The sequence below is a fragment of the Aythya fuligula genome, chromosome 9 (assembly GCF_009819795.1).
Source record: "Aythya fuligula isolate bAytFul2 chromosome 9, bAytFul2.pri, whole genome shotgun sequence".
Classification (NCBI taxonomy): domain Eukaryota; kingdom Metazoa; phylum Chordata; class Aves; order Anseriformes; family Anatidae; genus Aythya; species Aythya fuligula.
Genome location: NC_045567.1, coordinates 3,655,112 through 3,680,084, shown reverse-complemented (window position 1 = coordinate 3,680,084; position 24,973 = coordinate 3,655,112). Strand labels below are relative to the sequence as shown.

General features: G+C 36.7%; 1 protein-coding gene across 1 annotated transcript in view; it reads right to left on the bottom strand.

Moving 5' to 3' along the window:
* The window catches only part of LOC116492768 (collagen alpha-4(IV) chain-like), a 68,531-nt gene that overhangs the window by 11,663 nt on the left and 31,895 nt on the right, over positions 1–24,973 (bottom strand). Inside the window, exons 19-40 of the mRNA XM_032193741.1 lie at positions 23,079–23,183; positions 22,316–22,480; positions 21,641–21,733; positions 21,137–21,300; positions 18,970–19,042; positions 17,590–17,696; positions 16,966–17,149; positions 16,114–16,182; positions 14,972–15,076; positions 14,256–14,474; positions 13,388–13,549; positions 12,581–12,751; positions 11,459–11,602; positions 10,668–10,775; positions 10,238–10,416; positions 9,161–9,224; positions 7,855–7,929; positions 7,330–7,437; positions 6,890–6,997; positions 2,722–2,793; positions 1,843–1,971; positions 309–416 (exon numbers count right to left, since the gene is read on the bottom strand). Of these exons, the coding sequence (XP_032049632.1) occupies positions 309–416; positions 1,843–1,971; positions 2,722–2,793; positions 6,890–6,997; positions 7,330–7,437; positions 7,855–7,929; positions 9,161–9,224; positions 10,238–10,416; positions 10,668–10,775; positions 11,459–11,602; positions 12,581–12,751; positions 13,388–13,549; positions 14,256–14,474; positions 14,972–15,076; positions 16,114–16,182; positions 16,966–17,149; positions 17,590–17,696; positions 18,970–19,042; positions 21,137–21,300; positions 21,641–21,733; positions 22,316–22,480; positions 23,079–23,183 (2,712 nt within the window). The remainder of the gene's footprint in view (positions 1–308; positions 417–1,842; positions 1,972–2,721; positions 2,794–6,889; positions 6,998–7,329; positions 7,438–7,854; positions 7,930–9,160; positions 9,225–10,237; positions 10,417–10,667; positions 10,776–11,458; positions 11,603–12,580; positions 12,752–13,387; positions 13,550–14,255; positions 14,475–14,971; positions 15,077–16,113; positions 16,183–16,965; positions 17,150–17,589; positions 17,697–18,969; positions 19,043–21,136; positions 21,301–21,640; positions 21,734–22,315; positions 22,481–23,078; positions 23,184–24,973) is intronic.

Genomic DNA, 24,973 nt, shown 5'->3' with positions numbered 1-24,973 from the left:
TAGAAAAGTCAGTAATCTTTTTTTTGTTTGTTTGTTTTTTGTGGAAATCAAAGACCTGCTTCAGCAACAGGACTTGTACAGAATTACCATATAGGCCAGAAAAAAGTGTATCTGGAGATGCATGAATTTATCCTTGTTCTGGTGATCTATCTATCCAGTGTTCACTTCTGTTTATTTACTGCAGGATTGATTGGTTTGTTTCCCATCTGCTTTTAAATGTTGCTCCACAGGCAGCAAACCTACCTGACTTCTAACAGCCTCAGGGATTTTTTAAATGAACAAAATTGATTTTTTTTCTTTTTATATACCTCTGATGCCATCTAAACCAGGTGGTCCTTGATCACCTGGAAGTCCGGGAGGGGCACTACTGGGAGATCTTCCCATAGGTCCAGCAGGTCCAACAGGCCCTCTTATACCTAAGGGATCACATTAAAATAAACATAAGCAAAAACAGTAAGTGTGTTTTTCTTAAAGATAAGTTACTAACCAAAAGAATGATGACATAGTGTCATGGACAGAGGATAATGTATGCTCTCACTTGTCTACTGAATGTACCAGTGATTGGGAAGACAATATATATGTGAAAATATTTATCTTCTCAAAACTTTCTATTAAATCTACTTAAACTAAAGAATGCATCATTATACATCAACACATTGCCACAAATAAACTCTTGAGTTCTAGCAATCAAAGAAACGGTAAAAATTTAAGGCAATAGAGGTCTAGAAAATTATTTAGCCTGAGGCAGGATAAGTAGCCACAGACTATTCCTAAGAAAAGTGAGCTCAGTCATTTCCTAAAAACCTTAGTGAACAAGATGAACTTTATAGCCTTAAATGTATTTTTTTGACGTGTAATCTGGATTTTTGCAAATTAAGACATTTGCAAAATGTCTTACATGTGACAGGCAAGAAAAGTTATCGGTTACCATCCTCTGCGTAACATTTCTGAATACTGGAAGGCATTTAGCATGTGTTGCACTCTGCTGCCTTCTCTTTTCTAAAGAAAACAAATCTAGTTTCTTTCGGCTTGTTCCAACTCCACCCATCCATTTACTCTCTAGTGAGTTCTCCCTAAACTGTCACAGCTGGACACACAGTATGCCATGGGAGGTCTTGACCATCTAATCTCAAGCAATGTTAGTACATCTTGGAATAAAACTTTTTTTTCTCAACCACATCATTCAGTTCACAAACGAGTAGCTGATTGAATTGAGAAAACTGCATTCATCTTAAAATAATTCACTTCACCAGAGTTCATCTCAGCTAGATTTTTTTTTTTTCCCTGTTATGTGACTCTGTAGCAAGGTTTAATAGAGTAAAACTAATGTTGTTTCTAATCACAGAATTGCTGGGCCTGGAATAGGCTTCTGGAAACTTTCTAGTCCAACTCCCTCCTTAGAGCAGGGTCAGCTAGAACAGCTTGCACAGACTGCATCCAACTGGGTTTTGAATATGTCTCTCACAATTTTTTCCTATTTCTGTGCAATTCCTACATCACCAAGGCTCTTGAATAATCTTAGCAGACTTGTGATATAGTTCCATCTTGCATTTACACTGGAATAGTTGATTTACTGTATTTCTGCGATTACCAGCTTCACTGTACTCTTTCTTTAGGTACTTTTTTCCCAAGAGGCAACTCCACCTAGCAGTTCCCTGAGTGTCCAAGTCATTTTCTATTCCCATTCTTTCTTCTCCGGTAACATAAATGTTTGCAATAGGAATGATGTCAGTGAACGAATCTCCTGTGCATATATTCATGTTGATACTAACCTGGGGAAGAGCCTTTATGAACTTTACTTCAGTTCTGCAGAGCATCACCAAGGAAAAAACCCTTTCTTACCTGGGAATCCTGGAAATCCCCTTTCTCCAGGGGCGCCTGGAATGGAAATACCGGGCCATCCAGGTTTACCTCTGTCACCTTTCGGTCCAAGTTCTCCTGAGTATCCTGGGCGCCCTGTTTCACTTTGACCTATAAAGGAAAAAAATTATGTACATAATGTCTAGAGTGAGTACAAATACAGATTTGCAGGATAGAAATGCCAGCTGTAGATGTTCCTCCTTACAAGGGTTGCCTAGCACTGTTTTCTTTTGGATTTCTCTTGGGAGCTGGATACAGTTTTGTTGAGTACAGCCCTTAGTCATCTCTTTTGAAGAAAGTTATCTCTGCTTTAAGGCTGTTCTTCAGGGTTTATTTTATACAGTGTCATTATTACCTATAATTTGAAATGTAAACTGATTGCAGGGTCCTAAATTTACTTTTCTATCAGTACAAATTTTTAACTTCTTGATAGATGGTGAGCACTCTGTTTTTTAAATACTGCTTCAAAAGCACCTTTTGAAAGCTGCAAATAGATCAGCGTAAGTGAAAAGCTGATTCCTCTGAAGTTTGCACTACAAATCCCATTGACTTTAATGGGGCTGTAAAAAACAAACAAACAAACAAAAAAAAAACCACCTCCTGCACCGAACATTTTCATTGTATAAATAGCCTTGAAATGTTCCAGCAAAACTATATGAGTAATGGAAGTTTTAAAGGTTTCTTCACAAATAACTACAGGTTTGTCATTAGGCACACTTTAGATTCTGTTTGAAAGGTTAGTTTGAGCCTTAATGATCTCTTCTGGGCAAGGCAAATATCAAAATAATATGCATTATTCCTTGTGCATTTAGTCATTCAAGAATGTATTTTCTGTTCCTCAAGGCAGTTTCTATTCTTTACCTGGAGCTCCTGCAGAACCTTTTTGACCTTTTAGTCCATCCAAGCCATCCAGTCCAGGCAGTCCAGGAAGACCTAAGAGGTATTGCAGGCATGAATGAGTGCCAAAATAATTCTTTAAAGTTGCAATTAAAAATGATGCATTTTTTGTTGAGAATGCACTGTGGATCAAGGCAGGACATTTGCTGAGTTTGATTCCTATTGGTAACTGAAGAGGTCACATTGCACCTGGGTGCTGCCATCTTGAAAAGGAAAACCTGAAAATGGCAATCATAATACAGTTTTGTTTCAAAGTAACCAGAAAATGCACACTTTAAACCTTTAGGTACTTCTACATTGCAGCTAGCAGCAGGAAGCTCACTGTGGGCTGATTTACTCTATGCTGAACCTCGTGGTTGTGGCTGGAGTACTACTGCTGCCTGTGATTACCTAGTCCAACATTAGTCATCTTATCACTGCATAGCCCTGTAATAACCTACAGACTAGAATGAAGATCTACATAAAATTACTGGAAAAACAGAACTTCGTTACATTTTCTTTACATGAAGATAAATGTAAATGCAATTTAATCTAGCTGCACTAGAAAGAAGCAAATTTTTCACCTGTCTTCTTATTTTTCCTGGTCCTGCAGATTTCATGAAGGAAACCATGCTGTTTTGCATCATACTGCTACAAAAATTCTTCAGCTCAACAGCAGAAAGTCTTTGAAAATACAGAATTAGACATCTGTAAGGTTGATCTTGACATGTTATAGCATATAGCAGCTTTGTTGCTAACAATGTTCACTTAGATGACCAGATCAAAAACTACTGTTTGTGCTAGTTGAAAATAATTTTTGCTTTATCATCTGAGCTTTTTTTTATTTTTTTTTTCAATTTTCAAAAATCTACCTCCGTTTTTCCTTATCTTTTAGAACTAATCTGAGATTATTTTTTTTGCAGTAGTTATTTGCCTGGTTTATTACAAATATTCCAGAACTGAGTCAAAAAGTCCGATTAAAAATCCTCTCTCAGCCTGATTATGATGGTTTTGTTTCTTGAGAAATAAATGAATTATGTTATGGTGCTCCTGTCCAGGCAAAACCAGAATTCAGCATTCAGCTACAATTTAAAACTGGAGCAATCACAAATTACAAAATGCAGGGTGAAATCAATTGTATTTTTATGGTTTCTATCTTAAAAGTGCTGAATGCTGCAATCTTTTTTAGTGTTTTCTCATACTTTGCTTTTTGTATAAAAATGGGAAGGCAAGGTGGGGGCTCTATCAGTTGGATGTTTGCCAGGGAAATGAGAATGCAATATTTGGATCTGTTACTCATGCTAAGGCTGCACCTGGTGATAGGACCAGATTTGACAAAACTGATGGGTCACTTGGCAACAGGTTACAAAGATTTCAGACAGAGGAATAGAGTTGTGGCATTGTGACATTTCTCCTGCCAGAGTGGGACAGACTAGAGCGGATAGTGATCTGCAAGAAATGGAACAACACTGACAATGCTTGCTCTTGTTCTTTTTCTACCTTTGCTGCTTATCTCTAATTTCCTTCTTCTGCCAGTTCCTCTCCCTATGATGTAGATTTCCCAGTATTTTTCTCCACAGTTCAGAATTATTTCTCTTTTTCCCTGTCTAGCCATTTCCTAGAATAGAAGATGTAGGTTCTCTGTTTCAGTTCCTGTGCTCGATCCCAGCATGTCCTGCAGCATCAAAGTCTGCTGTTTACCCAGAGCATAAATCATAGACGAATTTATTGCTGTACTGTGCACATATGAATGGAAATATTTTTCTCATTTTTTCTAAACCGGTCAAATTTGGCAGGGATGAACTGCCATAGGAACACTAACAGGAATGCCCTTCATCAAATGGTTCACCTGCCAAATTTAAACATCCTTAGTTCAAAGATGGGGTCTCCTGAGAAAGGACAAATAAAAGTTCACTAAGGTTCTTTAATAAATAATAAATATAAATCTTGGAGCTTTATTCTCAGAAAAAGTGCCAAATTATTTTTGTTAAAATATAACAAAGGAATTGCATCCAAATCAGCCAAAAAACAACAACAACAAATTAAACAAACAAACAAAAACAGCCAACAGCAAACACTGGTCTGGGAAAATTTAAATCCAAAAGGTTGCTTGAAAACCCATAACACATTGATATTATACTCTGTAATACCCTTTTATAGTATAGGATACTACTAACCCAACCTGTAGTATCTTCTGTGCCCTTAATTCACTGCTCTTAAGTTTCTTAAGTTTCAGTCCTGCTTTCTGTAGCCAGCTTGTCTTGAAAATATTCCCATTTTCAAATTTATGTGAGAGCTGCATGCCAATCCAGGGAACTTAACAGTGGTATTTTAAAATGATTATGAAATACTAACAACATTTGGCATCCTGTCCACCATTTAAAACTTTTTTGATCTTTAGCTTATTCAGTCAAGATTGATGGCTTGGTTTACTTGCTTTCCAGGGAATTTCTGACACCTTTGCCAACAATCCATTATAATATCAGCACTTGTATTTCTAGATTTTTGGATTGCTCTAGTCCCATACTTCTAGGTACAGCTGAATTGGCTGACCTACGTATGAACCACTATTCTGCATTTTACAGCCCAATTCAGCTTTTACTCACACAAGTAATTATGCCGATGTTCTTAATATTACTTGCTTCATGAGGGATTACTCACACAAGTAAGACTTGCCAGACTGAGCCCTTAACTAGTAAAACTGTCTCTGTAACAAAGAAAATGTGATTATGCTTCGGTTAAAAGCCCTTTAACTACATTTTTTAATCTAAAAGTTCTTCAGAAACGAGACATTTAATGTAAATTAGAAGCAATTAGACTAACAAGGCTGTGTCCTTAACAAGGAACAGCCAATTAACCATTTCACATCTAATGGTAGCTACGTTATTTATTAAAAACAGCATATGATATATTCTCCAGTAGAACTGGAATACTAATTCCATTCAGTTTTCATTACTGAGTATAATTTCAAGGTTGTTAACCTTCTTTTAAACTTGGCTGGTAATATATAGGATCCTAAGGCAGGCCAGCCACTTGGTCTCTAATGAATTTCTATTTGGAACAGAACTTTTCCCTCTGCAGCACATGTGTTAATTTGTTATGTTTCCTTCGCGGGACTTGGGATAACTTCTGTGTAATAGAGAAGTGTCTGACCACTCATGGCAAGATGGAACGAGTCCATCTTTTTACTAAGAAGTTTTCAGCAGACAAATTTTTCTCTCTCAATTTAGACATCCTTGTCATTGCAGATTTCTGCCTTTGTTACAGAAAATACTGTTTGCAACAATGAAATGTTCTCTTGCAAATTATGCACCAGCAAGCAGTCTGTCACAACAGTTTAAAGCAACACCCTTTACTTTCTGCAAGTAATCTGAAACTTCCATTTTTCATTTAAATTTTCAGTATTTTTTAAGAAACCTTCTCAATTTATCCTTAGTCTGAATTTGAAGTGAATCTGTTGTCCTCCCTAGCCATTTTTCATGGTCACATTTATTACTTTACTATGGTATCTGTATATCCATCATTAATATTCTTCTTTGCCCAGGATCTGGTTATGAAGCTCATTATTGCAGAGAGGGCATACAAATTTCGTAGTTGATTATCTTTCTTTATAAAACATTATTGTAACTTATGATTTCAATATTAACTTTTACTATAATCAGAATGACATACTGGCTTCCAACAACTATACAGATGAGCTGCTGTTCAATCCAAATGTAACAATTGTTATGAAAACTATAATTTAGGATTTTGGTGAAATATTCCTACATAAAATCCACCATATATATATTTATTTATTTATTTTTAGAAAATCAAAACAAAACAAGTTATCTTATAATCACAGTTTGTTGTGGATGAAACTGTCCACAGCATTCTGTTGTTTTTGTAGAGGAACAGTGGCACTCCATGGTGAAAAGGTAGAACACAGTGTAATTGAAGTTAAAGTGAAACATCTGAATTAATGCAAACTCCTTCTCCTTTCCTTAACTTCTGCTATCAGTTACATTAGGAGAGCCAGAATCTGTTTCTTTCTTCTTCTTGACTCATTTTGGATCATAGTCCAATTTTGTGAGGTAGCATTTGTTATATTTTATATGGTATTAATATATGGTGATGTCACATTACCAGTAGAACTACACCGTATGCTGTTTACCTTTCCTGCCCTGCGATCCAGCTAATCCTTGCAATCCTGGAGGTCCCGAAAGTCCTTGTTTCCCTTTTTCTCCAGGTTCTCCTGGCAATCCTGGAGGACCTGGAGCTCCTGAGAATGGAGGAAAAAAAATCCTTGACTATGCACATCTATTGAACAGTTATTTATTTATTTTTTTTCTCCTACACAATTTAGCACACTATATTATTCAGAGGTACCTGGAAGCATATGGGACTGCCTGAAGAACTGATGTATCTGCTGTCAAACTCTGAGCTAGCTTTACTGCCACTGTCTACAAATACTGAAATAGCTTTCAGTACAAGCCTTATACAACCTCTCCTTTCTATAGCCTTCTCAACAGAGGTGCCTCCTCAGCTGTGTTTTCCTGATGCCTACCCCTTTTGAGCTATTAGATCACACTAATTTTAAAACTTTGACGTTACCTGGAAATCCAGGTATTCCTGGGTATCCAGACTCGCCCTTGGATCCTAGTCTTCCAGGTTGTCCTTGGATACCTGCTGAACCCTTCTCTCCAGGTAACCCACAGAATCCTTTAAAAATATATATAAAATATAAAAGTTCAGTAAGATTTTTCTGTAAGTGTTTGTTTTTGTTTTTGTTTTGTTTTGTTTTCAAATACTGCAGGCCCTTGCATCTATTTATTAGCAATGAATTACAGTGATGTCTCTGATGATATCTGAAAGAGCAGAAATGGCTAGCAAGAGATAGACAAGACAGGTATTCTGGGAGGTCTTGGGGTGTTCTCCAGTGCTGTACTAGACAATACCAGTCTCTATCTCTTACGTTTGTGCTAGCCATATTGCACACTGTGATGCCACTCCAATCCCAGGGCTTCTAACTGTGCAAAATACAACTCAATGCCTACAGAAAATAGAGCTCCCTCTCCACTAACAAAGCTTACAGAAAATTCCTTAGGTCCATTTTTTTCTTTAATCAGACGGAATTACCTGTTAATCCTGGGTCTCCAGGAGGCCCTTTTTGACCACGTATACCAAGCAGAAGAGTTGGGTCACCTCTCTTGCCTGTTAAGGTACAGTGACTTTCATTTGATACAAGTATTATTTTCATCCATGAATACAAAGCTGGACAGTTTTTTAATATCTGATAATTTAGTCATAGATATAACAACTATAAAAGGGAATGAGAGAACACAAAAATACTTTGGCACATGGAAATTAGCAGACAGCTCATCCTATCATGAAGTACTAACTCAGCTCGTATTTAATATGATTCCAGTCAATATTCATGTAAATTTCCCACTAAGGAGAAAAGAAGGGGGAGGAAAATTTTCCAATACTGACAGCATATACTGAATATGAAAGATATTGCATAAATTCCCTATGATACTTTATTAAACACAAAGAGCTCCTTACATAGGTTTGTTAGAATTTGCACAATCAGTACAGCATGAGTCCATTTACTCAGTAAAGACCTTTTAGGGACTAGCTGGGGACTTTAAGCCAGCACAGAAACTTCTGTTTGCCCTGAAAGTCCTTTTTATCAGAGAGTCGATAATTGCAAGTGATTTTGTCTTATATTCTCTGTACAGACCTTTGTTCTTTGCTTTTTTTTTTTTTTTTTTTTGGGGGGTGGGGGGTGGGGAATATATTCCCTGGCTGAGAAGGTGTTGAATATTTGAAGAAATGGAAACTGTAGCTGAGAAAAAGCACCATTTTGTATTTTGTTGAAATATTAAAAAAAATCTAAGTATTATAAATTTGTCAGAGTAATCTCTACCTACACAAAAAATACAGATACAAAACTTCATCTTGTAAGCAGAATAACTTTGCTTACACGGGTACAACCTTTGCCTGATTTTTGTTACTTTCAGATGTTACAGGAATTAACAATCATAGCCTAAATTGTTGGAAAATAAGTGATGTAAAAGTAACAATAAATCCTGCTGTACTATTTTAAAAACTACCTATCTGCATAATACCATAAATAATTGTATTTTCTCTCATTTTGTTTAACTGGTTTTACAGACAAGTTTGTACTTGTTTGGTTTTTTTTTTTTGGAGTTTTGAAACTCCATGAAATCTGATAGTTTTATCTTCTAAATTAATAAAAATTTTGTTATAAATGTATTAAAATGCAAATTTTGCCTTCATGTCAGACTTGTTTGTAATGCTATTCATGTTTGAATTATGTTCACTTCTGTCCTGTTTTCTAATGTCTAGTGAGTACTCTCCATATATGAAAGCATATATAACATAACACTATGGCTCTTTACAAAAGCACGTTTATATGAACCTTTAGATCCTTTTGGGCCAGTCAATCCTGGGTTTCCAGGCATTCCTGGTAAGCCGACATCACCCTGATAAACAGCAAAAATATATATATATATTGATTTATGATATTCATAATAGGAATGATCTGTAAGAACATTTGGTTCTCATATGCTAGTAAACAGACCAGAAATCAATACAAAAAGCAAAACTGTATCTTTAGCTCAACAGAAAAGCATTTTGTCTTTGCTGCATCAAACACTGACCATTAATACTTCCAAGAAACTCTAGATTAGAATTGCTAATAATTTTGAATGTGTTTATGCTAACACTTGGCTTGAACATCTTGAATTCCTCACAGATGGCTTGAGTTATTTGAATTAAAAGGTACCACAACAGCATACCAAATATTACTGAGTTTTACCCCCAATTTTACTATAAATATTAATGAGAAATATGTTGTGACGTTACAGTAAAAATGTAAAGATTTCTCTATTTTTCTTTTAAATAATGACCTATGATCAGCAAAGAAGATTCTTTCTTCAAAGAAATATAACACAGAACAAGCTAAGCAAAGATATGTCCCTGCACCAAAAATGAACTGTGATTTGTTTCATGTAATCTCATTGCCTATCTACCTAATGCAGAAGCTAGTGAAGAATGTAACCTCATACCCATATGGGACATGTGTTTTTGTATATTCATTCTGGAGCTATATGGCTTCTCTGGTTTCTATTTGGTGCAAGCTGTCTGTATGGGCACAGGTCTTTTTTTTTTTTTTCCTTGTCTGTTGGTTTGGCAGCTCCTCATAGCATGATATGAAGAAGAAGCCATATTAACTTCAGTCTTGTGCTGTTCTAATTAGTGAAGTATAGCCTGAACTTCCACCAAGTGGCAGCATAACAAAATCACAACATGCTGCTGGGAGAGAGGCCCTTTGTTGACCCTGACTATAGCTTCTGCCAAAATGTAATTGAAGCATCGACAGTCTCCTCTCAGGAGGAGCATCTATTGGGTAAGTACAATACAGGCATCCATCATATTTCTTGGAGTTGGTAAAGATGTAACTGTAATTTCTGTGGCACTGTTACTTTCAATTTACCTGGTCACCTGGTTGTCCTTGGAATCCTGTCATTCCTTTGAAGCCCTTTGGTCCTGGGAAACCCCGTAATCCTGGAAACCCCATCAGTCCAGTGTCACCATGGTCACCTGGCAGTCCTGGGACACCATTCTTCCCTGGAAATCCTGGGGCACCTCTGAAACCTATATTGCCTTTTTCACCTGAAGTTAATTGCAGAACAAGATAATGACCAATATGGTCAAACAATTATTTGACCCTTATCTTGAATATGGCTATGCTTTCACACTTCATGTATTGCCTTAGTAATTGCTCAAAGAAACTAGTTTGCTACCTTAAGAATCTATAAACACAATAAGGTAGCTGGATATTACTGCAGCTATCAATCCAAACACACCATTTATTTTGAAATCAGATGAATGTGTGTGTGCACAGCTTTATTTTATGAACGTACCTCTTTCACCTCTAAATCCATTCTCACCAGGAAAGCCTGGCTCTCCCTTTTGTCCTTTCTCAAGCCGAATGTTAATGGAGCCACTGTCTCCTGGACGTCCTCTTTCACCTTTGAACCAAACATATGGAATGTAAGTAAATCCTTATAAATGACACATCCTGAAAATTAATTTTTACTGAGGACTTCTCTACCAGAGGAAGCCTTGAAATACTAATACAGATACCAGTTGTTTGAGAAGACTCACTGCTAGCAAAATTAATTTTCTTTTGCTTGCTTTTTAGTTAATTCAGGAGTAACTCAGCTGATATTAAATCAGAATTACTTCCTGTTTGTCTGGAATAAGGAAGTTAGCAATTTTACTTTCCAGTCTACACTGTATTGTCCGTGACTGAATACACCTTGGAAATGGTTATTCTCTTTTCCATACTAATGTTCATAAATATGACTTCTTGTATGTTTTAGATAGATTGAACACAGACAATATGACAGAAAACTTTAAAAATCTGGTTTCTCATATGTACAGGACAAAATTCAGGGTTTGTTTGAATGAGTGATTCTTATGTGTGTTTTGATTTACAGTGGTAAATGTATCCACTGATCTCTATGCCATTGATTTTTCTTTCGTTTTCGTTATGCATTCATAAAGGACAAGAGCTGGATTTAGTATCTCTGAAAACAAGTGAATATATGCTTATACCAAGCAGAAAATGTAAATCTATACCAAACATAGTCTTAACAAAACTAATCATAGAAATAAATAAAAGTACAGAGTGAAGCAGATTTTTACAAACCTTTCATTCCAATATCCCCACATTCTCCACTAGGCCCAGATGGACCCATTTTTCCTTCTTCACCTTTAACACCAGAGATTCCCATTGGGCCTTGTGTTCCTGGGAGTCCTAGGAATCCTTGGGGTCCTTGGATCCCTTTGCTTCCTGATAATATTAAATGCTTTATTGACACACTCAGTCTGCTATGCTGTTGCTGTCAAATTCTAAAGAAGAGTATAAAGCAAAAGGTAGGAGGCTTACAAGGACTCGTAAGGAAATCATCATAGCTAGAGAGCCAATACTTGAAGCATGGCTTCATGCCAAGGTCAAACTTGTCTTGAAATCTAGATTGCCTTGAAGCAAACATCTCCTCCTCCTGTACCACCCCCTCTCCCCCATAAATTAACGCTATTCTTATTACTAAAGCAGCTAACTCTCAAGATAATTGATGCTGCAGGTTGGAAGTTTTATGTTTTTTCCTTTTCTTTTAATTTTCAGTAACATTTAGCCTTAGTTTAAATCTAAGCAAACCCTGTAATCTACACCCAGCTAACTGGGTTACTCCAGCCTTAGTGCACCTCAACTTTTGGACCAGCCATTTTCCTGTGAATGGTAAAGGACATATGATCTAAAATGAATGTAAATGCCCACTTCCAATGTTATTTTCATATCTAAGTGCTTTTTTAAGTTTTGTGGCACAATTTCTCACATTTTCAGAAGTACTAGACATAATGTGAATCCATTTCTTCACTTACTCATCAGCATACATTCTAGATACAGAATACAATTACAGACTGCATCAGTAAAGGAAATAGCCTGCAGGTAATAAAAAGTATCTTGCTCTTATAACAACAAACTATTACAAATAGTTAGTAAATAATACACTGAAAAGTGTCAGTGTTGTAAAACAACCAGTGCACCAGCATGCATCAAGGTGTATCAACCTCTTTCCATCCCTTTGCTTTTATTATAAGAGAAAGAACAAAGGATTCTATTGTTCCTGATTCTGCCTTGCTGCAGGATCTTATTCTAGAAGCTGGAAAGGGAGGAGAGTGCAAAGTATTTCCTAGCTTTAAAAACTAAAAATAGCTCCCTGTACAAGAGATGCTACAGACGAGATGTTTTGCGGGATGTTTAACATACCTGTTTGTCCTGGGAAGCCAGGTGGTCCGTTATTACCTGGAAGTCCTGGAAGTCCTCGGGAGCCTGGAGGACCTGGGGGGCCCCGTGAGCCAGGAGAGCCCTTGAGACCTTTGATTCCAGGTGGCCCAGCTAGGCCCCTATCTCCCTTCTGACCCTTAAAGCCTGGTAAGCCTGAAAAGAACAGTTTTTATTCTATGTATATAAACGTTGGAAAAGGATTCAGCAATTGTATCTAAAAAGTAGAAAGTGATAAATATCATCAAACATAGCAAAATTACTTGGAAACTTTGCCACCATGTTCAGTCCTGCCTCTGTCTAGATTTTCCTTTGGAATATTTTGTTTTCTTATATTTCTTTAGTCGGAGATGTATCAGTAGAAGTTCCCTGTGAAAAATCCCAACTTTTCATTGCTAAGTACTTTTAATATACATGTCTACTAACTCTTCTGAAGTAACATTTCAGCTTAAGAATAAGGAAGATAAAATTATCACAGCAATGCCAGGAATTCAATTAAGTTACACAGGACAACAGAGTACAAGCTAATTAACTCTTCTCTTTATTACTTTACAGTAAACACATTATGATTTGGTCCGTTAAGGATCAGTATTTATGGGAAGGGATGGAGAGTTGGAAGAAATCTGAGTTGAACATATTATACATTCCCTAAGTTATAGGAAATGTACAAAATACACCTCTACTAATGAGCAACCCCCATGGAAGTATTTGTCATACTAGCCACAAAAACCACATGGTTCAATCTGCTAGAAAAGACATGCAAAGCTTAGACCTGTGAGGGATGCTATGTACCTTGAGGGCCTGGCAGGCCTATGACACCTCTGAGTCCTGGTGGCCCTGGTAATCCCATGTCACACAGTGGACCAGGGAAGCCTGGACAGCCTGGTGCTCCTATATTGCCTTCTGGGCCTCTAAAACCTTTAGCACCTGGAAATCCTGGAGTACCAGGCTGCCCTGGAAACAAACAAACAAACAAAAAAAAAAACATTGTAAAATCTTCCCCTTAAACTTCTCACTATCATTCAGAATTCCTAACTCCAATTTTGAAATTATATGTTCAGTAATTGGAATATCTCACTTATCCTACAACTTTTACATACTTTGTGAAAACTGATCTTTTTTGCAATTTAGAATTGGCTGTTGTGGAGAGCTTCCTTCTTTAAAGAACAATTATTCAGCTCTAACCTATAGGTGAGGAGGGCTTATATTGTACAATATAATATTGTTCAGGATTATATTGCATAATTCTGGGCAAAGAATTTCACCTCTCTTTCCCTGCATGTTCTCCCACCTTTAGCCTGTCTTTCTAGATTTGAGTAAGCAGTTTGAGGCAGGGACCATCTTTGTGTCTGTAGACCAAAGTAAGAGACCCTAAGCACAGATGGCCTGTAAGCAGAAAGTAACAGCAGTAACAATAGGAAGCTACACTGTTACTGCACAGACTGGGGAAAGGCATCTTCCTCCTCCTGCAGTTCAGATCTCCTCAGTGGCTGATCAACCTTAACTGTGACAATGTGAATGTAAAAATATCCAATACCCTACATAGTCACCATTATGCAGACAGGATGCAGACAAGAGTAGGTTTAAATGTTATCACCAGTAACCTCACTCAGACTTTCTCCTTTGACTATGCAGAAATGCTTCATAAAATTTTTTGTACCTTGAAGCCCAGGAATGCCTGGATCACCCCTTGCTCCTTGTGCACCAGGTGGTCCTGGCAGTCCCCTATTGCCTGGGATTCCTGGAGGACCATATGTAGTATCACCTGGAACACCTTTCTGACCATCTGGGCCAGGTGGACCTGGAGCACCATTTTTACCATTAATGGTGGATCCTCTTTCACCTTCCTCACCAGGATCACCAGCTTTGCCTCGGAAGCCTGTTGGTATGATATCAAAAGTTGTTTTTTTTTTTTTTTCAAAAACTGTGGAATATTAAAATGCAAATTTAACTAGAATTACATTATCAGTTTGCAAAGAAAAATATTATACAGAAAATTTCAGACTTTTCATTTACAGCTAATAATACATGAAGAAAGAAGAAGATAATTATTCCTGTGGGAAGTGACTGTGATTTTTTCTAGGGCAGCATCTATCTTGTGTGTTGTCATTTTTGTTCAATTCCTTTATTAAAATTATACTAGTTACTCTCAGTTTTCTGTGAAAATTTATAACACCAAATTTATTTCCTCCCTATACAATGAACTTCAGGTCACTGCAGTACCTGCTAGAAGAAACGACAGATGCTGGTAAAGATTGCTCTTCTATTAGGTTTGGTTGAAATATAATTCTATTCCACCACAGTAGCTACTTTACCCTGTATATATGCATTACAGCTTGACCAGCATGTCCCCTGGACTGAGAAAAGCAAATTCACCTTCTGGCCCAGGGATTCCAGCTCCTGGTCTGCCTTGCTGGCCTTTTTGCCCATCAAAGCCATTTGGTCCAGGACGACCAGGCAGTCCTTTTAAACCCTTTGGTCCTGGAAACAGAAAGAAAAGAAGTCAAAACCCAACAGAGCTCTAAAATTTGTGACCTAAGGAAACAACATTTCATCTTTATTCCCTGCAGATTCATGTACTCTGAAGACAAGTAAACTCATACACTTCTATCATTTTAGACAAGATCCAACACCCAAGTCACAACCAAATCTATGGCTGCTGTTTTTTCTAAATGGAGTTGTACCCTAATCCATAAACAGCAGACTGCAAATCACCAGAGTAAATTAGGAAAAAAACATCTGTAATATTTTAATGTTAGAGGATAGCAACCTAGTTATTGACAAATTACTGGTAATTTGTCAAATATTAGTAACCTAGTAATTTGTAAATTTACAAATTTGCAAAATTAGTAACCTAGTAATTTGATAAAATTACAGTTGTCAAATCACATTCTTCTGTGCTATCTGCTTCTGGAATCATGCAGTTGAACTCAATACGCTAACCTCTGTTCTCTCATGTCTGTATGGAATTTAGCTACCACTCACAATACTGATATCGAGGAGCTGTGTAATACCACATTGAAGGGACAACTTGAAAATCCATTTGTTCTGATCATGATTTTCTGTGGTATTTCACATGTTTCAGAGGTGATCAAAGCAATATCTGGACAGTTTCTGAATGGGTTCTTTGAATTTAAGTTAAGTTGAACAAGGGAAGTAGTAAGTATTGAGATTTTAGGGCTCACTTGCAATTTGCCATGTACAATATTATCTTAGAAATTACAGACTTGCCATATCTTTTGCCAGGCACGCCCTTTTTTCCTCCTTATCATACCATCATGTAGCCATTTCTATGGAGGCAATCTGCACACATTTTGATCACGCAAATTGCAGCTGTCTAGCTCTTGGTTGTAAAAGATTATTAAATTCCTGTGCATTTGCTGTTTTACATTTTGAGACATCTATCTGTTGAAAAAACAGAATGCTTAGTGTACCTTTTTAGTATAGCTTCTTTTTTTAATTAGCAATTAAAACTCTGTTTTGATTAAAAACAAAAATTCCCTCATTTGTAAACATACCTTGAACACCTTTAAAACCTGGGGGACCTGGGTTTCCAGGGGATGGTGATACAATACAGACAGTCTCACCTGAAGCAAGAGGGACAAAGAAATAGGTCTATCTGATTTTAGAATAAATAGTCTGAACATTTACTATAATATTTCTGTGGAAATAACCAGCCAGATACGTAAAGAGAAAGGTCTGTTTACGTCTATAGTTATTTCCACATTATTTAAGGTTTGATGAGAATCTTAAAATGTGTTTCTCTTGCCACTTATTTTGTACAGAATTTTGGTAATGACTCAAGTTGATGTAATACAGTTGCGTTCTATAAAGACAAAGATTTTTTGTGTCTGTGTTGGCAGAAATTTGTCTTTACAATAGAGTCTGTTAAAAAAAAAAAAAAGAAATGGTATTTTCATCTCAGTTCTATGTACGTTTCTGATTTATACGTATTGACTATCAGTGAAAATATCTTTCTTTGGTAGGGAATTTTTGTAAACAAACAAACAAAAAGACCATGCCTTAAGTATTAGTTGCCTTTTCCTGCTCCTTCAGCAAAAAAGCATTGCCCTGCAAATCCTTATACACAGGAGTAGTCTTCACTCCAGCAATTAATTCCTCTGGTAGTGTGCAAGTAACACAATGTAGGTTCAAGGCCCCTTGAGATTCATATAGTCACCAGTGTGCGCTGCTAAATGCTGACAGTTTTGTACCTTTCAGTAGCCATGCTTCATGGGACCACTGAGCTTGCCAAAATTGATTTTTACTACAAATGAATAATACTGTATAGAATACATATGAAGCTGTAATGGATGCTATCAAACATGCTTTTTCATTGCTTGGCTTTTAAAGTAAATATTCAAAATTACCTTTCTGACCCTTTAGACCAGGCGGCCCAACGCTACCAGTATCACCAAAGTCTCCAGGGCTACCTCTGACTCCAGGAGGGCCAGGAATCCCCAAACCTGGCAATCCTATTGGTCCTTTTACTCCAGGGAGTCCTGGGACTCCAGGGATTCCTTTATCACCTGGCACTGGTATTCCAGAATCACCCTAAAAGTAATAAACTGTTAATAAGAAATAGCATGACCTGATTCCTTTCCTCTCTTTGATTATCAAAAGCCACATTAGAAAATTAACTGGAGAAACTCTGGTCTTCATGTAACTATATGGGTGACGTTATTAGTTTTAAATATTCAAAGGCAATAGGAACAGAGGGCAGATTTTGTTTCTTCCTGATCCCATAATATTGACACAGTATATGCAGAAGTTATGTCTAGAAATAACAAAATAAATAGTAGTATTTCCAAGAAAATCTTTTTTTTTCAATGGATACTATGATTTTTGATCTAGGCTAACAGAAAATGTTGAAACTGATTAATCTGCTACAAATTTGGAATATGATGACAGTTTTCATTAAGAGCTAGCCTTTCTTAAGACGCTATATTAACTGATATAAAAAAAAATAAAAATCTTGAGAAAGTCAAACGTACCTCAGCTCCTTTCTCCCCAGGCAATCCTAAATCCCCATCTCTGCCATCATTACCTCTTTGGCCTGGAAATCCTGGAACGCCAGTAGGACCTCTTTCACCTTTTATTCCTTAAAACAATTGAAAAGGTATAATATTTACAGCATGTTTTCTTATTTATTTTCTGCTTAAATAAACACAGGGTAATCATTCATCATATCTGGATCTGTATGGCAATTTTCAGTTCTTGAATTCTGGTTTCCTAAATGAGGTAATTTAGGCTTAGGAAGGCAGTACGTAGTTGGACACCTCATGGAACAACTTGGTCTCTGTAAAAGATGTGTTTACAGGCATTGGAAGAATGTGGCTTCTGTTCGTGTTATATACAGAGTAAAAACATTGTGCTATTGAAATCAGTCAGAGTTTGATCCTTAATTTCAGTGAAATCAGTATGCACAAATATTCCCAAAAGGTTTTAATTGTTTTATTTTTTTCTTTCTTTTCCCTCCAGATTTCTCTTGGACTGATATTTATTGAAATGTAATTTTTGCATAAAGGACAATAGTACTATTCTAACCCAAAAATTCATTTTGCTGTGTCAAGAAATTCTTTATAAATAAACAGCAAATGTTTTGCCCTTCTCCAATGCCTGTAAATAAACACAGGCATCCAAAGCTAAACTAACTTTTCACAAACAATAAGACAGACTTTTTTTTTGTTTCAATAATTAATGTAGCATTTGTAACTTAGCTTTCCCATCAGATTACTGTAATTTGTTGTGCTCTTTCTCTTTTGGTTTTGCAAATTATAACCATAACTGTGGAGAGTTTTTGATCTATTTAGTTACAAGAATTTCAGTTGTGCAACTGGTGGCCTATTGTTTCTTTTCAATGCCTGCTCAAAAGCAATTTTTCAGAAAGAGGAGTAGGAATTCAAATGGCCACTGAGATTGTGAGTTTTTCCCAAGAATTTTGGTTGTTTAAGTGGAAATAACAGCTGGGATACTGACATATGACACTTCAGGAGGTGCCTTTTTATATGATAATATTTCTTCATACTTTCACAGTGATTGTATTCTGCTTAGTCTTTGCTACACAGACCTCTGTAAAACCCTGATTATCCGTCGAATGATACAAAGTCATTTGTTAGCATTAATATCAATCTGTTACAACTAGTTTATGGCTCAACTATTAAGTAAAAACCACAAAAAATTGTGTTGACCTTGTGTTGAGCAAAAAGAAAATGAGAGATCGTATCAAGCAAGCAGTCTTGGTTATACGTGACCTCTAGGTTTCAGTAACTTGCTAAATTAATGACTTAAAGAGCAGATGAATGTGTCTGTCTCACACTATATAAGGCACTGTGTAGGAAACAAAAAGGATAAAGGATAAAAAATGTATTTACCTTTTATTCTAACTCTTCCTAGGTCACCCTTTTCTCCTTTTTCACCATGTTGTCCAGCCGAACCAGGTGTCCCCTTACCATTGACAACACCAGCACCACCAAAAAAAAAAAAAAAAAAAAAAAAAAAAAGTCATTTAATCTCCAGAAAAGAAGCAGTACGGGAATTAATTGAGGGGAAAATTAGTTGTCTCTTGCTCTTGCATTGTTTCCCAAACCAGACTAATTAAGGTAACAAGCCAACAAAGCAAAAAACTCACTGTTTTATCTCTTTTGATATCTATAAAGAGTTGTGGGAATGGCACCTGACATTTTCAGTCTGACTGCCACCAAATGCAACAGATGCAACTGTGTGAAACCAAGTAATGCTGGAAGAATTGGGTCCATGGCCTCATTCAGCTGTGACTGAAAATGCAATAATATTAAGATGCAAACAATTAACAATTCATAAACTTCCCACTGCAGATTTTGACCCATGATTCACCAAGGCTACAGAAGAAGGAAATCTCTCTGGAGTGTTGTGACTGCTGGATGAGGCTGCCCTCCTGCTACTGAACATGGCAGTTGGTTAAGTGCTGCTTTTTTGCTAAGTGAAAGCCCACAACACTGCCAGTATAAAATATCATCTGCATCTAGTTTAGTACTTGGTGTTGTCAGAATAGTCTATTACTTGCCAGGTTTAGAGAACGGAAAAAATGCTTTTCTTCACTCTTATGCTGATTTGTGCCCTCAGCTCTCCAAACAGTCTGGATTGCATATCACCTTGCTGTGAGAGTCCGATTGTGCAACAGGATATGTGGGTAAATACATTTTACCTTGTTTAGTTCACACAAGTAAAAGGCCACTAAGGTTGTAAAAATGGGTTATTATTTAGCCATTCCTCTAAACGTATGAAAAACAGTTCTGCCATCTAAAAAACCCAAACAACTCCCTCCCCCTTGCCCTCCCACCAACCCCCCCCCAAAAAAAGCAGTTGCTATAAAGCTAAGCATATCCAAATATATTTTCGAAGAAAGTGATCTCATGCACACAAGGAACTATTAAAAAAAAAATCTCTACTTGGCATCACTTTGCTATGCAGCATCTTAGATGGACATTTTTAAAAACGTATGTTTTTTCATGAAAAACTGCATGTCAGATTTGTTAACACTAGAATGGAAAAATGAACATTATATGCTGATGTCAAATGATTTAGTACACAAAATCTTTACCACCTAAAAGTTACTTCAGTTTCTTTTCTTGAGGAACTTGAAATGAAATTATTATATTGCTAGGAAGCTATTCAAGCAAATTAAAAGTCTTTGTATTCATGGTAAGTTTTCCTTCTAAGGATTATTAAATGAAGGGCAAAATCTTGATTCCACTTCCAGCTTCATTGCTAATACATGTGTTACAAAGGCATTGCCTATAGCAGCTGATCCATATGAAGAACAAACTTTGACTGAGTAGTGACTAAAAATGGGAGATTATAAAGTAATACAGAACAGTAAAAGGATAAACAAAACTAAAACTGTAGCACTGCCTTTTAGGCTCTTTGGGAGTGAAGACTGTATTTTGTTCAGACCACCTCATCAAATAAATTAAGCATTTCAACTAAATTGATAAAAAAAAAAAAAAAGGAAAAAGAAAAAGAGAGAAAAAAAAAGAATAAAGAAAATGACTTGAAATGCCAGAATAAAATCTAAGGTTTGTACACACGCATAACAGAGAGACATAGTTGTTGACTTAAAATACATCTCGATTGGAAGACACCATGCAATTCTTTGTCTCGATAACATTTTGTTGGAAACACTTTCATTTGAACTCACTGAAAAATCATCTCCTGTGGAGGAATTTGTGCATTGTTTTCAAGAAAAAAATAGGTATTTGAAAATAAAAGTAAAAACAAGTCAAAAACAAAACAGGATTAACAAACGCAGTCTTTCCTAAACCTCCTGACGACCCCATCTACACAGCACAGGATTCTGTCCCCCAGCATAAAACTCTTCCCACTGCCACAATCTGACAAAAGCTAGTAAGTGCATCCTCCCACAAGACTGTAATAAGCAAAAGTAGATAAAACTTTTACATGATTTTCCAAGTCAGTTCCTCCACCACTCATCTTAAACGCTTTCTCTGTGCATGACCAGTTGATGTTACTTACTTACTGAAGCTCATACGAACTACTCACAGGGAGCCCTGGTGATCCCATTGCACCAGATAAGCCTGGATCACCCTTTTCTCCATGTCTTCCAGGGTAACCCATTTGTCCTTTCTTTCCTTGAGTACCCGGAGGTCCTTGTATACCACGGGGACCAGGAGGACCAGCACTACATGAGCAGAGGCCTTGGTTTCCTATGTAAATGTATTAAAATTACATTGAAACAGTTGCACAATACATAAAAAATACTTCCCTTTTTCTTTTCAGTATGTGTAGTGCACAAACTATTTTATCTCATTATGGCCTTCAAAGGAGTGAAACGTATCAGTACTTTTTCACAGTGCTGAGTAAGTGTTGTATGATATGACTGCTGATTTAGAAGCTGCTGCAATGTGAACAGACATTTAACTATACATTTTGATGGTCCTGATCCTACAAGCTACCATAAACTTCTGCTTGCAAATATAGGCCTGAGGTGCTGATCTGACAAAGGTCACATATTCAAATTATTGCTAGCCAGGCATACATACCTACCTTTTTCTCCTTTTTCACCTTTTCTTCCTGGAAGGCCTATCTGACCTTTTGCTCCAGGTTCCCCAGGGATCCCTCTGTCAGTACAAATTACACCTTTGAAAAAACAAATTGTACAGCTACTATAAATCAGGTTGACTTTTTCCAAAGCTTAGGTCATGCGTTCTCCTCTCTCTTACCTTGTTATTCTCGTGTGAAAAAATCTAGAGATCTTAAGAAATGCTTTACACGTTGTTGCTTACAGATCATACTACAAGAGTCAGTCTGGCTAGAGTTGATGTTGACACAAGTGTTTTTTCATTGCTACTATTTCTTCATTTTTCTGCTGCAGAATTTTACAGCTCGTTTCTTTTATAAAGGATGCTGATTTGGGTTTCCTCCCCAGTGTACTATGTTTTTAACTTCAGGTGATATGTATTTAAGGACTTTTTTCACATATGTTATTTTGTGGGTTTAAACTTGCCAGAAAAAAATGAAAATCTTGGTATCTTGGTGATTGACAGTGAATGGGAAACACATGTTTTCTATATCACATATAAAATTTGATATATCTGTCAAAAGGCAATTCTCACTTTGTTTGTAGAACCAACAAAAGCAATGGGTTTGCTAACCTAACCTTAACCCTAACCTTAATATGTAGAATGATATTTTCATGGAATAAATTGCTGTTGCACATACTAGGTAGTCCAGGTAACCCTTGCCTTCCTGGCTGTCCCGGTAGTCCTGGTGGTCCAGGATATCCAGGTCTTCCTGGAAGTGGTTCACCTGTTCCTGGCAAACCAGGATCACCATGAAAACCTTGAGGTCCTGGTGCCCCACTTAGTCCTGGCAGGCCAGGCAGACCTGTAAAGAAAGTAATGATATAGGGCCCAAACAACTTCACAGTAAGGATTAATACCAGGTGTCAAGAACAAAACTACAGACCATTCAGAACTGCCATGCAGAAGAGCTTCTGTATAGTAAGGACTTAAATCTAAGTCTTCAGATATTTCAGGATTCCCAGGAAAAAAGTGCTTCCTGCTTTGTACATACAAGTGCCCCTTCTCCTCCCCATTATCTCCTTTCCAGACATCCCAATTAATGTAGTTGTTTCTTATACAGAGCAAAGTCAGCCACATCACTCCTCTTAGTATCTTTTTGTGATGGGGAACAAAATTTTGAGCACAACACTCCAGATACAGGTATACCATAGATTTACAGTGCATAGCAGCATTCTGCTTTGTTTTTTGTTCCTTTTCTAGTAATTCCTAAGGTTTATTTGGAATATTTTAGTTCCTTTTTGGCTACTAGCAAGTGCTGAGTTAGTATTTTTAGTGAACTGTTTGCAGAGCCCTAATCCTTACTGTTGGTGACTTACATGAAACAAGAAAAAATAATTTTATTTTGGCTGTCTTATCTCCTACTGGTATATAGTTCATGTTTTATCCCCCAAATCTCTTACTTGCTCCATCATCTCCTGGTCTCCCCAGTGCACCTGCAGGACCAGATGGCCCAACTGACCCCACATCACCAGCAGGACCTGGAAATCCAGGATCTCCTTGTGGACCTACACAGAATTTTAAAAATGTGAATTGAACAATGTATGCAATTGACAGTTTATATCTAAATTAGACTGCAACTGAAATTATAATTCAGAAACTACATAAAAGTAAAATACAGTGACCTTTTTTTTTTTTTTTTTTTTTTTTGGCTTTATGAAACAGTTTTAAATGTGTGACAAATTTTAAGGTAGGAGGATTTGGTTGCTTTTCTATGGATTCCTGCCCATTTCACAGACACAGTTTTAAAACTTTGTCACTCAGTAGTAGTATCTTCATGGTATATATTTCAGAATACTGAGAGTAGTGTTTGCCCAAAATAAACACATGTAGGAATTAAAATAAATGCACATTGGATGCATATCTGACAGTGTTCACAGAAGGTCATTTCAGGATCATCCTACTTGAAGTTATCCAAATTTTTAAAAGTCTATCTTCAAAATTTCTATAGTAAATATATTTTTGTTATTATTGAGTGATAAAGAAAATTTAAATCAGATATAAAGGGTTTCATTAAACTGGAAAAGTGAAATATTGGAACTAATTCTGTTGTCAAACAGCTCTGCAAAAGGACATTTTCTCTTAAGAATGTAAGAGTATTTCAGTATCTACTCATGCAGCATGCACATGATTAACTTTAAATGTTACTTGAGATATTAAAATTAAGCATGGGCTTAAATCTTTTGCCACATGAGCTGGAAACCCTCAGAAGCCAATGGGAAACAATTTTAATTGATTTTTGATTAGGCTACTATCAGCATTTCCTGCACTAGAAATGCAATTTATGGGAAATTCTTTGTTAAAATGTTCCTACAATACAGTTCCCTAACTGTGAGATGCCAAAACAAATCCCTTAAAGGCAGCATGCTTGGCTGCTCCCCACTGCCTCCTGCTGTGTAAGAAGTAAGAACTTCCACACATTATCACCAATTAGATAATAAAGATACGGATAAGGGAGATAGGATATAAAACAAATGCCTGAGGTTTTGGTAGGAAGGCAGTGAGACCGACAGGTATTCTGTGGGAAAAGATGACAGAAAGTTGAGGGAGGAAGGAAGAGAGGGTACATATGTTCCCTTCTATAAATGTACATGAAATAAACACCAAGAGGTGTTTATTGATGGTACCAACAGACACAGTTGCAGCTCTCAGGCACAGCCAGGCAAACAATGCTCGGAAATGTCTATTCTACAGCATTAAAGTTATAGACTGAATTAATGAGTGATAATGCGATACTAAGGTAGAATTAATATATGATGATCAATCTTTTTTTGCAGGCAACCATGATTTACCTGTGCCCTTTTATATAAGGAATGTAAACTGAATGCTTCCAGGACCTCTAGGACCTCAGTACATGTTCAGATTAGGTAACGTCACAGCAAGATCAGCACTTTCCAAATACTTTGGTAGTTCTGGATGTACAACCACTGAACACATGCTTTGTCTGTTCAGAAAATCTAGAGGTAAGTTTGAGCAGATCATCTCACACTACCACAAATGTACTATTTAGCTCAAGAAATTTTAGATAAAAAGTGATTTATCTCCATCTGCCCAGATTAGATTTCTTCAGGGGAAAACAAAACAAAACAGCATGTTCAGGGAATAGAGGGGGAAATAATGGCTTATGAAATTCTGAAATCTTTCATTTTTTATGTTTGCAGTACTCAGTGAAACACTGACATAGAATGATAATAGCCTGGAACTTGAGTTAACATGGTTATTAAAAGCAGTGGACCTCAGTGATGAAATCCTGTCTGAATTAGCTTACCACAAACTTAAGAACCAGGATTTCATCCCT